Source organism: Macaca nemestrina, chromosome 3, assembly GCF_043159975.1.
Source record: "Macaca nemestrina isolate mMacNem1 chromosome 3, mMacNem.hap1, whole genome shotgun sequence".
Lineage (NCBI taxonomy): Eukaryota > Metazoa > Chordata > Mammalia > Primates > Cercopithecidae > Macaca > Macaca nemestrina.
Window position 1 is genome coordinate 31424623 of NC_092127.1, and position 15085 is coordinate 31439707.

The 15085-nt window shown below is 40.7% G+C and overlaps 1 protein-coding gene across 9 annotated transcripts in view; it reads right to left on the reverse strand.

Moving 5' to 3' along the window:
• The window catches only part of LOC105488629 (transmembrane protein 144), a 106292-nt gene that overhangs the window by 36759 nt on the left and 54448 nt on the right, over positions 1-15085 (reverse strand). For all 9 annotated transcript variants that reach the window (XR_011620869.1, XR_011620870.1, XM_011752853.2 and 6 more), the window contains 2 exons: positions 3943-4024; positions 1366-1433 (listed from right to left, as the gene is read on the reverse strand). Coding sequence is in view for 7 of the 9 variants with exons in the window: in XM_011752853.2 (XP_011751155.2) it covers positions 1366-1433; positions 3943-4024 (150 nt within the window). In the remaining 2 variants the exon portion in view is untranslated. The remainder of the gene's footprint in view (positions 1-1365; positions 1434-3942; positions 4025-15085) is intronic.

Below are 15085 nucleotides of genomic sequence, written 5' to 3' on the forward strand. Positions count from 1 at the left end.
GATTGTAGGGGGAGGTGATTCATATTTTGGAACAGTTCCTTGAAGTTAACACAAAGGACGATGACAGAAGACAGAAAACAGGCCAGGAGTGGTGGCTTTCGCCTGTAATCCCAGCACTTTGCCACTGCACTCCAGCCCAGACGACAGAGTGAGACCTTGTCTCTAAAAAAAAAAAAAAAAAAAATCACACAAAAAACCCTCCAAACAGAAAACAGTTGTAGGCAAAAACAATTCCCTCCAAAGCTTAAAAACTAACTTAGTCAATTTAAACAGTACTATAAGTAATATGAGCCTGTACAAACTCACAAGACCACCTTGGCAACATGTTCTACTCATAGTGGAAATCCTTGTGTCACGTGAGGTCTAGACTTCATAGCCGTGGAGCATCCCAAACACAGAGAAGACTTTAGGCCTAGCTAATTACAAGACAACTAACAATATTTTTCTTAACAAATATCTTAATGAAGGGGAGGCTTTGTGAAAAAAATTTGAAAAAATTTTTTGTTTTAAAGATTGATTTTATTCTGATGCAAAACCAGCAACATATTTATTTCTTCCAAAGGTGGTTACTCTTTCATTCATTCAAATTATTCAAATATGTATTATCTACTATGTGTCAGGTGCTGCTCTTTCCCCCTGTAAAAATAGTATATACACTATCAAAAAGAAGGTTTTCTATTCTTGAGTCAAAAGATGCCACCACATGAAGTTTAAAGCAGCCATCAAATGTAAAATGCAAGCTATAGACTAGTGTGTATTTTCATATTTATTTGGAAGTCCAAAAACCAAAACAGAACAATGACCAAAAAAAAAAAAACCACACACTATAAAGTAGAGGGGCTGATGTTGAGCCCAACTCTCTGAGTCCTTAAGGAGATAGGGGGAGTAGGACTCACACGGACACAGAATATTCCACTATGTTTGACAATGAATGTCTGGAATTATGTAACTGTCTAAATACAGGAGTGTGGGGATTCCCAGAGCAGGGTGGACATCCCGGGTGGTGCAGTGCTAGACAAGCTTATTGCCTAATCTGATTGTGACTGCTGAGAGCGGGTTGGTCACAATACTACCTCTTTTACTTTAGCTACACAAGTCATGCAAAATTAGGTTGCTTTTATTATCTACTTATAATTTGGAGAGAAATGCAATGATTTAGTAATTACTCAAAGCAGTTGAGCTCAAGGGCATCTGTACCTAAAATTCAGCAGGGGACAAACAAAACCTTGTCGCATGGAGATAGAAGTCAAAGCTTGCATTACTATTTTCTTCTTGAACTGAGATGAACATTACTTCATGCTGGTAATCACTGCTTTAACCAAATATGAAGCAGAATAATAGAGCAAAGAAGTAACTTCTCCTTACACTATGCGGTGGTGTACTGTAGAAAGTTTATCCACCCAGGAACAGGGGTCTTGAGTTTTGTTGATCACCTATAGAAAACATTGACCCAAATTAAAACAAAAAGAGCATTCAATTGATAATCACACTGGTGATAATATTTCTAGTGTTTTTCTCTTCTCTTTCAAACATGCTTTAAAATATAATAAACATGTCACCTATGTATTCTGATATCTCTAAACTCAACTATTTATAATTCTTTCCTCTTTCATTTAGGATGACTTGGCAGTTGGCAAATCCTCCATTTCAAATTTTCACATTTAGTATGTGACTGTTGTGATACACCTATAAAAACTAATAAAACTTATTCACTCATGTTTCATTTGCATATTTTAATGGTCTGTATAATCTGTAAGGAAATTAGACTGTCCTCCTATGGAACGCTTAAGATCAATGAGCATTTCTTATACTGATTTTTTTTTACCTAATTAGTTAATAAAATATTCCAAGCCATGTTTCAATATGAGGCTGATATTCTAAGTCAGGAAAAATTATGAGCAAATTCATATTTCTACTATGGAATTACAGTATCCCTCCCTTATCTGTAGTTTCGCTTTCTGTGGTTTCAGTTACCCACTGTCAACAGTAGTCCAAAGATATTAAATGAAAAATTCTGGAAATGAATATTTCATAAGTTTTCAATTGCACACTGTTCTGAATAGTGTGATGAAACCCTGCATCGTCCCTCTCCATCTCACCTGGAATGTGAAGGATTCCTATGTCCAGCCTATCCATACTGTATACACTGCCTGCCCCCCAGTCACTTAGTAGCTGTCTTAGTGATCAGATACAAAGAAATAGTATGTATAGGGTTTGGTACTATCTGTGGTTTCAGGCATTCCTTGGGTGTCTTGGAACATATCCCCTGTGGATAAGGGGAGAATATTATAATACTGCCTCTTAGCTTAAGTGTTCTTTTTTTCTTTTCTTTTCTTTTTTTTTTTTTTTGAGATGGAGTTTCACTCCTGTTGCCCAGGCTGGAGTGCGGTGGTGTGATCTTGACTCACTGCAACCTCCTTCTTTCAGGTTCAAGTGATTCTCCTGCCTCAGCCTCTCAAGTAGCTGGGATTACAGGTGTATGCCACCACACCCAGCTCATTTTTTTTTTTTTTTTTTTTTTTTTGTATTTTTAGTAGAGATAGAGTTTCACCATGTTGGACAGGCTGGTCTTGAACTCCTGACCTCAGGTGATCTGCCCACCTTGGCCTCCCACAGTGCTGGGATTATGGGCATGAGCCACCATGCCTGGCCAGCTGAAGTATTCTTGATAATATACTCTTACTGTTTTTGTAAGAGACAAGAAAGTAGGTTTGAATTCTTTGTTATGTGCTAAGTCAAGTTTTCCTTTGGCAATAACGGTTTCTTTCACCGTAAGGAGCTCATGATACGTGTTTGCGTACCCATAAATCATGCTGTTTATGGATCTTTAAACTTATTGCCTAGAAAAATCTCAGGCAGTTAACCTACTGTGTATCTTTTACCAAAATGCATTTGTTTTATTATTTTCTTCCATTGTTTTGGAGGATGGTCGGGCAGGAGGTGTCTGGATCCCTGAAGCAGGCAAGGAGCCCTTTCCCAAAGCCAAATCCTCCCTTCTGCCTGAAACATTTCCCTGATTAGAGATGCCTGTGGATTAATAAGCCTCTTCTCTTTATACTTAAGCTAATTACTATTCAACTTTAGCATCAATTTAACTAAGGCTTTAGTTGATAAAAGTTTTGATAGGGGAAGAAGGAAAGGAGGAAAGATTAATTTTGAAGATAAGCACCCTGTGAAGGGGCAATACCCCATTGGGGGTGAGGAGCGCTGGATTCAGAGGGCAGCTGGATAGCACTGGCCCAGGGCAGACAGGAGCGATTTCTTGAGATGAGAAGGATTAGGGCCTGGGTTCATGGCAATGGGGCTTTGCCCTGAAGTCACTTTTGTATATGCAGCTGCTGACACTTGTGCTTTATCAGGTCCCTTTAAAAAGTTGCTCCTATTTCACTCAGATTTACTATTCCAGACTAATTTAGATTCTTCAAGGTCAAAACAGTGACTCCTATCATATTTTCTGTTTTTCACTTTGGGTGGAATGGGATACCAATTCCTACTCTCATACGACTTCACTTACCTTTCATGGGCTTCCTATGGTCTATTCTGCCCTGGACCAACTTCCAAACCTCCTTCCTCCTCCTTTCTAAAGTTACTTTCACATTCCTCTGCAGTATTTAGGGTTCCTCTATTGCATGAATCTTTAAATTATTACAAAACATGGGGATATATATATATATATATATATATATATATATATATATATATATCACCTAGTAGAGATCTGTTAATCAAAATAAATAAACCTGTGTGCTAGCTGAGACGCTCAACTGTGGAAATACTGATTGATTGCTACATAGACCTAGCCACAATAAATAAGCTTAGATATTTTACATAGCCAGGAGTGATGAGCAAATACCACTTTTTCATCTGTGTTTGAAATTTATGTATTTTCCATTTATCTTAATTTTATGTTTCAAATCAAGTTGTCTCTCATACTATACTCACAGGCTCTGTTATTAATGGAGTGGTATCCACGGAACACGTGTTATTTGGTATTTCACTTTTGATGAACAAAAATATGAAAGCACTGCAAGGAAAATAAAGTTTAGTGATATTTGTCATAATACTGGTTTATATCAAGCTGCTTGATTTTTAAGAAAAAAACACACATCTTAAATAATCGGATCCTAATGATACAATGATTACTTTCAAATTGCCCCTTCAGTGGTCCTGCCGTTTTGCCAGAACGCCTATTCTCTCAGATGTTTCTCATTTTCCTTAATTACAACGGGCTAAAGGCTAAACTCATAAGCTTTCCTTCCACATCAGATCTTTCCCTTAACTTTGAAATCACATTGTAAAAGAAACGCAAATGAAAACTACATTGTGTCCTTTGTAGGGACATGGATGCAGCTGGAAACCATCATTCTCAGCAAACTATCGCAAGAACAGAAAACCAAACACCACATGTTCTCACTCATAGGTGGGAACTGAACAATGAGATCACTTGGACTCGGGAAGGGGAACATCACACACTGGGGCCTATCATGGGGAGGGGGGAGGGGGGAGGGATTGCTTTGGGAGTTATACCTGATGTAAATGACGAGTTGATGGGTGCTGACGAGTTGATGGGTGCAGCACAGCAACATGGCACAAGTATACATATGTAACAAACCTGCACGTTATGCACATGTACCCTAGAACTTAAAGTATAATAATAATATAAAAAAACACCAAAAAGTAAAAAAAAGAAAGAAAGAAAGAAAGAAAACTACATTGAAATAATATTTCTTAGCTATTATATTGACCAACTTCAAAAGTTGAACATCCTCAGTTGGACAAACGCTAGGGGACAGATACTCTTAGATACTGCTGGTAGAAGTGCAGAACTGTATGACTCCCACAGAGGAGAATCTGGGGTGATCTACTGAGGCCACCAGTGTGTCCACTCTTCACCTTACCAATCCTGCCCCAGGACCACTCACACAGGTACACGCAAACTCAGGTGAGGTGGCCTACATGGTCATACAATGGAATACTATGCAGCTGTAAAAATGGAATGATGATGATATCTATGCTCTGATATGGAAAGATCTCCAGGATATAGTTTAAGAGATAAAAACATACATTTAAGTCTAGTGACATTTTTCCCTTTAACATCTCTCTCATAATATGCTATTGATGTCCTGTATCTTTAAAACAAATGCCTCACTTACTCTTGGCTTTTAAGCCTTGCAAATTTGTTAAAATGCGTCAAAAGATTAAATTAAGTTGAGAAGATGAACAACGTTGGGATACTTTTAACATCTCTTTTGAAATACTTTTAAAATACATTTGCATGGTTCAACATTTCAAACAAAATAAGCTTTCAAAGCATATATGACACTGAAATAGGGTAGGTAGCTAGGTACAGAAGAGTGTCTATCATGTGCTATCTTTTGTGTAAAAATTAAAATGTTCTAGTTAGGTTTCTTTGTTCAATCTCCTACTTGCTTTAAAACATGAATAGTTTCCTATTCCTTTCCATATGAGATTTAACTTTCCTTTTTGATTTTTATGGCTCTCTGCATTATGTTCCACTCAATGTATCTCAACGTAAATCCTCGTATGGGCTTCTATGCCTGACCACTGCCTGCTCCAAGCTCTCTACCAACCCCCTCCCCAATTTTTCACAATGACTTGCACCTGCTTCTCTTTCTTCCCTAGCTGGACACCCTACATACTCTGTGTCCTATCCAAACTAAACAAGAGTTGAAGTGTTGAATGTGGTTTTAAAAAAAAAAACTTTCCCTTGGGCCAGTCCTCACTGAATCTTCCTTTTTGAATCCCCACAACACTAAGAATAGTTACCACACAATCTAGACCATTTGCCACAATGTAATCTTTTTTCTCTAAAGATTTTCTAATTCAATAGAAGCCAGTGTTGGGGTCCAAAAATGATACCCCAAATTACGGCACTTTGGCATGCTGAGTGCTTTGAACTATAGGAGATTGGAAGGCCTTAGAAGCAACCTCAGAAGGCAAGTCTCTCTCTGACTTCCTCACGCCTTGATGGCTTCCACTCACCTTTCTCCCACAAAGCAGACCACAGAAATTAGAATTCCTCTTCTCCAAGATAAGTCATGGACACTAGAATCCCTCTTTCTCAAAGCCAGCCATGAAACCTAGATCAGTTACTCTAACAACTCCCAACCTTCCACTTTCTGTGTAGGAGCTGGCTATACAGAAATTCTCTGACCTACCTTGTCTAGATCATAAGACTCTCATTCCAGAGGGGTCCTGCTGCCTATCAAGGAGGAAGAAATACTACACAAAGAGACCAAGAAGAATCTGAACAGGCAGGTTTCGCTGTGTTTCTCCCCTCAGTCTATTACCATTAGATCACACCCGTTGTGTAATTACATTTCTACATGGCTGTCAAATCTTCAAATCTAAGCAGAAAAACAGATGTTTTTTTCCCTGCGTCTTTGGGTCTTCAGGTTCCCATGTCATGCAGAACTTTGATTAAATTTTGTTATGTTTTTGTCTCATCAACCTGTCTTTTGTTATAGGAGTGTCAGCCATGACCTTTGTGATAGGGAAGAAAGGTATCACGCCTTTCCAGCCCTACAGTGGAAACCACATATCTCCTTCAGGGTCCTCAAGATATTTAACACGTAGTAAATTGAATGCATAAAGCCTAATTATATCAGTATATTTAAATGAGTTATATATGTGTGTGTTTTATACGTATTCTATATATATATATTTGCACACATATATTTGTGTAAATATGTGTGTATTTCTGTGCGTGCATATTATATATATATATTTGTAAGGTTAATATTAGACATTAATTGGCATTTTGTTCTCAAAATTATACAATGAAAATCCTCTACTCTGTATAGACCTGTGCATTTTTCTAATAAACAATACAGAATGATATGTTAGAAAATACTTGAAAGCCACAGATAGGGTAGGTGGGACCAAGATGGCCAACTAGCAACAGCAGCAATCAGAGGGTCACATCAAAAAGAATGATAATCAGTGTGTGAATCCTTCACTGGCAACCAAGGTATCCAGATTCTCTCATCAGAACTGACTAGGTGGCTGACGTAATAACGGTCAGGAAGGAAAAGCAGTGTGGTCTAGTGGCCCACCTGAGAGCCACACAGGGCTGCAGGGCCCCCACCCCGCAGCCAAGGAATTGGTGAGTGAGCATGCTACCCAGCTGGGGAAACCATGCTTTTCCATGGAACTGTGCAACCCACAGATTGGAAGATCCCACTTGCAAACCTACGCCACTGGGGCCTAGGGTCCCAACACTGGAGCCATGCGGATTCTCAACAGCCTCTCTGCTGGAATCTGCCTAAGCCTGCTGAGCTCCCGAAGGGAGAGGTGACCGGCATCACAGCTGCAGCTGCCTGCTGCCTAAACCAACTGAGCTCCTTGGGGAAGGGGCAACAGCCAGCACTGGGACTCATTACTGTCTAACACGCTAAGCTCCCTGGGTGGGGGAAGGGTAGCATCCAGCTCTATAGCTCCAGGCCATGCTTTTTCACTGCTGGAGCCAGGGAGGCTGGAGAGCTTGGTCCCCAAGAAGTGTTCCCCAAAGCCCAGCACACTGGCTGTGGCAGACTGTGGCCAGAGCACCTGTTCAGGCCTCACCCTGACCCATCCTTTCTCACTGGACGGGGCCTCCCTGCAGGAACTCCAACAACTCTAGCCCGAGGCTCAGGGACAGAACCTGAGCCTCCCTGGGCCTCCCTTAGGGGGAGGGTTGGCCACAGTCTCTGCAGACCAGCAGTTAGCCTTCCCTCCAGTAGTTCTGAGGAATCTGGATAGACCAGATGAGTGGGTTTCCCCCCAGCGAAGCTCACCCCCTCCAAAAAGGACAGTCAAAGCGCTTCCGTAAATGGATCCTGTTCCCCATGCCACCCAACTGGGTGAAATCCTCTGACAGGGGTTGTCAGACACCCTATATAGGAATGATCCTACTGGCATCGGGTTGGTGCCCCTTGGGGTCAGAGATCCCAGATGAAGGAGAAGGCACCCATCTTTGCTGTTCTTCAGCCTCCTCCAGTGACACCTCTAAGCGCTGGAGCGAACCAGATGAACGGGGTGTGAAGTGAACCCCCAGCAAACCACAGCAGCCCTACAGATGAGTGACCTTGAGAGAAGAGAGACAGACCCTCTCATATTGTTTTATATTGATTTATACTCAGAAAAGGAAAGAGGAGCAAAGCTAAAGGCAGTAGCCCGGCGCCTAGGAACCAGACCCGAAACCAAGGAACCAGACCTGAAACCAGGCCTGGGCCTGCCTGACCTAAGCCTGGCAGTTAAAGATCGACCCCCGGCCTAACTGGTTATGTTGTCTATAGATTCCAGACATTGTATGGAAAGGCATTGTAAAAAATCCCTGTCCTGTTCTGTTTCGTTCTGATTACTGGTGCCTGCAGCCCCCAGTCACACACTCCCTGCTTGCCCAATCGATCATGACCCTCTCACGCGGACCCCCTTAGAGTCGTGAGCCCGTCAAAGGGACAGGAATTGCTCACTTGGGGAGCTCAGCTCTTAAGACAGGAGTCTTGCCTGATGCCCCCGGCTGAATAACCACTTCCTTCTTTAACTTGGAGTCTGAGGAATTTTGTCTGCAGCTCCTCCTGCTACATTTTTTGGTTCCCTGACCGGGAGGCGAGGTGATTGGCAAAAGGTGGAGGCAGCTCCTTAGGCGGCTTAAGCCTGCCCTGTGGAACATCCCTGCGGGGGACTCTGACCAGCCCAAGCAAGGCGGATCCTGAGAGCGCTCCCGGGTAGGCATTTGCCCCGGTGGTACGCCTCACCAGAGCAGTGTGTGGCAGGCCTCCATGGAGGATCAACGCAGTGGCTGAACACCGGGAAGGAACTGGTACTTGGGGTCCGGACATCTAAAACTTGGTAAGACTGGTCTTTGGAACTTGCCTACTCCGTTTGAGTGGAAGCGTGGCCTGATCACCCATGGCGTGCCTTTATCGGTACTTTGGTTTAGTTTTGGTTTTGGTTTTGACTTGGTTTGAATTGCTTGATAGGACTGGTCTTGGGAACTTGCCCACTCCATTTGAGTGGAAGTGTGGCCTGATCACCCACGGAGTGCCTTTATCAGCACTTTGGTATTGGTTTTGACTTGGTTTGAATTGCTTGACAGGGCTGGTCTTGGGAACTTGCTTACTCCATTTGAGTGCAAGCGTGGCCTGATCACCCATGGTGTGTCTGTATTGGCACTTTGGTTTTTGTTTTTGACTTGACTTGGATTGCTTGATACTTTGTTTTGGTCTTGATCTGGCTTGGATTTCTGGATACTCTGGTTTTGGTTTTGATTTTGGTTTGGTGTAAACTGCAAAAGTGTGTGTGTGTCCTCTTTACCCGTTCTTTGTTTTGTGGTGTGCGTGTGGTGTGAGCGTGATGTTTCGTCTCGAAGAAGCATGGGTCAGGCACAAATAAGCCCACCCTACTAGGAACTATGTTGAAAAATTTCAAGAAAGGATTTAAAGGAGACTATGGAGTATTATGACACCAGGAAAACTTAAAACTTTGTGTAAAGTAGACTGGCCAGCATTAAAGGTAGGCTGGCCATCAGAAGGAAGCCTGGACAGATCCCTTGTTTCAAAGGTATGGCACAAGGTAACCTGTAAATCCAGGGCACCCAGACCAGTTTCTGTACATAGATGCTTGGTTACAGCTGGTTTTAGATCTCTCCACAGTGGTTGAGAGAGCTCCAGCATAAGTGAGAAGAGAGAGAGGAAGAGACAAAGGCAAAAGGAAAGTCAAAGAAAGAGAGACATAGTCGAAGAGAGAAAGAGAGATATATACAAGTAGTTAAGAAAAAAAAGTGTACCCTATTCCTTTAAAAGCCAAAGTAAATTTAAAACCTGTAATTGATAATTGAAAGTATTCTCTGTAACCCTATACTGCTCCAATACCACTTTGTTGTCAGTATAAACAAGGGCGTATCCTGAAAGCACTGAGGCCTTCCTATCAAAAATCCTTAACCCAGTAATCCACGGATGGCCCAAAAGCATTCAATTTGTAGTGGCAACTGCTTCGTTAACAGAAAAAAAAATAAAAATAAATAACTTTTAGGAGAAACCTCATTGTGAGCACACCTCACTAGTTCAGTTCAGAACTATCCTAAATCAAAAAAGCAAAAAAGTAACTTATTAACTCAAAAATCTTAAGGTATGAGGCTATTCTGTTAGGAAAAATAAAAAGCCATCTATACCAATTCTAAATTAATCTGGACAAAACAAGGTCTTATTAATAGCAAAGGACAATTAAAATCCCAAACTTACAAGGTTTTCAACAAAAGTAAGGTTTGCTAAAAGTTAACAGTGTAACATGTATTATACTAACTTCTATTCTTGTGGCCTTAAGCAGTCTAGCTCATAGACATAAAAGAAGCTCACTTTAGAAGAGAATAGTTATCATCTCCAAAAAAATAAAAAAAAAAAAGGAAAAGAAAAAAAGTGGGGGCGGAATTTATGTAAAAAGAGTATTATATGGTAAATTCTTGTCCTGAAATAAATTAACTGGTTGTTTAAAGAAAATAATATTTGTAATAAGTCAGAAAGTTAAAGCATGTCAAAGAATTGTCTGTGAAAGCTGTGAAAGAGAAAAACGTTACAAAAAAGAATTTATGCAAGAAATGTAGTATAATTTAAAAGTAACTAGGCCTCCTGAATGTTAAACTAAAAATAATAAAAGTTTATGTGCAAGATGTATAAAGAAAATAAAATATACTTTTGATAAAACAATAAGGAGGCATAATAATATAAATGTTTATCTACATTAAAAGGTTAAAATTATGTATATTTTGTTTTAAAGGTTTAATCACGTTTTAAAATATTAGAGAGAAAATTCTGTGTGTAAACATTGGCTAAAGTTATAGAGGTATCATCCAGTTTTTCTGTAAACTGGATATTAAAATAAAAGCATAGCAGGCTTTTTTTAAAGCACCAATCTGCTCTTTGCAAAAATTATAAAAGGTTAAAAAAAGTCTATAAAATCTTACTTTATGGTCAAACATTAAAAACTGGATAAATATGTCTACAAGATTTTATTAAAATTAAGTTTAACATTAATGACACACTGATATAAAGGTAAGATTTAGCTTATCTGGTATAAAAATCATACATTCATTTTGCTACAGGATCATAGAAGTTAAAGACTTAAACTTTAGCAATTAAGACAGGATACCAAGATGCAAATGCCTGGTTAAAATGGATCAAATATTCCATCTGCACATTAAACAAAAGCAATTGTTATGCTTGTACACATGGCAGGCCAGAAGCCCAGATTGTCCCCCTCCCCACTAAGGTGTCCTCCAGTCAACCAGGCATAGGCTGCATCGTAGCTCTTTTCCAGGATTCTATAGCCTGGAGTAATAAGTCATGGCAAGCTCTCTCTGCTATATCCCGAAGTCTGGCACCCTGCGGGTCAGCCCCTGAGGGCCATCCAGCTTCCATCTCCCAACACTAAGTTCACTTCGTGTCTCTCATGACAGCCAGGAAACTTAGCATTCCTTGGAGACCTGAAGGGATGCTATGAGCTTAAGAATTTTCAAGAGCTTATCCATCAGTCAACCCTTGTTCATCCCTGAGCAGATGTGTGGTGGTATTGTGGTGGCCCTTTACTGGGCACTCTGCCAAATAACTAGACTGGCACTTGTGCTTTAGTCCATTTGGCTATCCCTTTCACCCTGGCATTTCATCAACCAGAAGGAGAAAAAATAAGACATTGTAAAGTGAGAGAAGCCCCTTATAGGTCTTTCAACTCTCACATCTATTTAGATGCAGTTGGGGCCCCACAAAGAATACCAGATCAATTTAAAGCTTAAAATCAGATAGCTACAGGATTTAAGTCAATATTTTAGTAGGTGACAGTTAATAAAAATGTAGATTAGATAAACTACATCTATTACAACCAACAGCAACAAGCTTTTCATGAGTTAAAAGAAAAACTCATGTTGGCCCCAGCCCTGGGGCTACCTGGCTTGACAAAACCCTTTACACCCCATGTGTCAGAAAAAAAAAATGGCAGTTGGAGTTTTAACCCAGACTGTAGGGTCCTAGCCAAGGCCAGTGGCCTATCTTGCAAAACAATTAGATGGGGTTTCCAAAGGCTGGCCCCCATGTCTAAGGGCCCTGGCATCAACAGCCCTGTTAGCACAAGAAGCAGATAAGTTAACTCTTAGGCAAAACCTAAACATAAAGTCCCCCCATGCTGTGGTGACTTTAATAAATACCAAAGGACATCATTAGCCAACAAATGCTAGACTAACTAGATACCAAAGCTTGCTCTGTGAAAATCCCCACATAACCATTGAAGTTTACAATACCCTAAACCCCGTCACCTTGCTCCCAGTATCAGAGAGCCCAGTTGAACATAACTGTATAGAGGTATTAGACTCAGTTTATTCTAGTGGCCCAACCTCCGAGACCACCCTTAAACATCAGTAGACCGGGAGCCGTACGTGGATGAGAGCAGCTTCACCAATCCCTGCCAAGTGACTCTGAAGAAGACGACAAGCCCTGCTCTAGTCACACTTGGAGGCTGACTGGTCCACGCACGGCTGAAGCATGAGGAAACTCATTGCAGGACTCATTTTCCTTAAAATTTGAACTTGTACAGTAAGGACTTCAACTGACCTTCCTCAAACTGAAGGCTATTCCCAGTGTATACATCAAGTCACTGAGGTAGGACAAAAGGTTGCTACGGTCCTATTATTTTATGGTTATTATAGTGTACTGGAACTCTAAAAAAACTTGTTTGCATAATATTATTCTATACAAGGTATGTAGCCCGAGAAATGACCAACCTGATATGTGTTATGACCCATTTGAGCCTCGCATGACCAGTTTTTAAAATAAGATTAAAAACTGAAGACTAGTGAAGGCTCCTAAACGATACAAGTAAAGTGTTAGCCAAACCAGAAAAAAAGAGAGGTGCTCAAACAAGTCACCTTAAAATTTGATGCCTGTGCTGTCATTAATAATAATAAGTTAAAAATAAGATGTAGTTCTCTTAATTAAGAGGCTATATGACAGAAAATAAGTACATTTATCGTAAATTAAGACTGTGTAAAAATAAATGTACATACTGGTCTTGTGTCATTTAGGCTACTTAAATAAAAAATGAAAAAAAATCCTGTCCACCTTCAAAAAAGAGAAAAGTGGCCATTCCTGTACCAGTAGTCAGTGGAACCCCTTAGAACCAGTAATAACTAACCCCGTTAATCCTCGCTGGAAAAAAGGGGAAGATGTAACCCTAAAAATTGATGAGGCTGGACTGGATCTTCAAGTAAATATTACAGTTTGAAGAAAAGTTTATAAACGCTCTCCTGAGCCAGTATTTTTTTTTTTTTTTTTTTTTTTTTTTTTTTTTGAGACGGAGTCTCGCTCTGTCGCCCAGGCTGGAGTGCAGTGGCGCGATCTCGGCTCACTGCAAGCTCCGCCTCCCGGGTTCACGCCATTCTCCTGCCTCAGCCTCCCGAGTAGCTGGGACTATAGGCGCCCACAACTGCGCCCGGCTAATTTTTTGTATTTTTAGTAGAGACGGGGTTTCACCGTGGTCTCGATCTCCTGACCTTGTGATCCGCCCGCCTCGGCCTCCCAAAGTGCTGGGATTACAGGCGTGAGCCACCGCGCCCGGCCCTGAGCCAGTATTTCAAACCTTCTATGATGAACTGAATGTGCCAGTACCAGAAATTCCAGGAAAAACAAGAAATTTGTTTTTGCAATTAGCCGAGCATGTAGCCCAGTCTCTCAATGTCACCTCATGCTATATATGTAGAGAAACTATAAAGGGAGATCAATGGCCATAGGAAGCCCAAGAATTAGTACCTACAGACCCAGTTCCTGATAAATTCCTGGCTCAAAAAAAATCACCCTGATAGCTTCTAAGACCTAAAAGCCTCAATCATTAGACAATACTATATAGCAAGAGTGGGGAAGGACTTCACCCTTCCTATAGAAAGATTCAGCTGCCTTAGGCAAAAACTGTATAATAGTACTACAAAAACAGCCACCTAGTACAGTTCAAACCATACTAAGAAAATCCATTTAGTAAATTCCCAAAGTTGCAGACCGTTTAGGCCCACCCAGTATCCCTCCGGGACTAGACAGCCCCCACTAGGTTATACTAGATATGTAGACATAAGGCCTATGCTAAGCTACCTGAGCGGTGGACAGGTAGTTGTGTTATAGGCACTATTAAACCATCTTTCTTCCTAATGCCCATAACAACAGGTAAACTCCTAAGCTTCTCTGTCTATGCTTCCCGTGAAAAGCAAAGTGTAGCCATAGATAATTAAAAAGATGATAAACGGCCTCCTGAAAAAATTATACAATACTATAGGCCTGCCACTTAGGCACAAGATGATGTGTGAGGATACTGGACCCCCATTTACTTGCTCAACCAAATCATATGGTTGCAAGCTGTCTTGAAGATCATCACTAATAAAACCGGTAAAACCTTGACTGTTCTGGCCCGGCAAGAAACTCAGATGAGAAATGCTATCTGTCAAAATAGATTGAATCTCAACTACTTGCTAGCAGCTGAAAGATAATTTTGTAGAAAATTTAACCTTACTAATTGCTGTCTACACACAGATGATCAAGGGCAAGTAGTTGAAGACATAGTTAAAGATATAACGAAACTGGCACATGTGCCCGTGCAAGTGTGGCATAGATTTGATCCTGAGACCATGTTTAGAAATTAGTTCCCAGTACTAAGAGGATTTAAAACTCTTATAATAGGAGTTATAATAGTAATAAGAACCTGCTTACTTCTCCCTTGTTTGCTACCTGTACTTCTAAATGATAAAAAGCTTCATCACTACCTTAGTTCACCAAAATGCTTCAGCACAAATGTACTATATGAATCACTATCAATCTATTGCACAGGAAGACATAAGAAGCAAAAATAAGAGTGAGAATTCCACTAATAAAAAGTGAGAGTCTTAAAGGGAGGAAACGAGAGAAGAGAGACAGACCCTCTCATATTGTTTTATATTGTTTTATATTCAGAAAAGGAAAGAGAAGCAAAACTAAAGGCAGGTAGCCCAGCACCTAAGAACCAGACCCAAAACCAAGGAACCAGACCTGAAACCAGGCCTGGGCCTGCCTGACCTAAG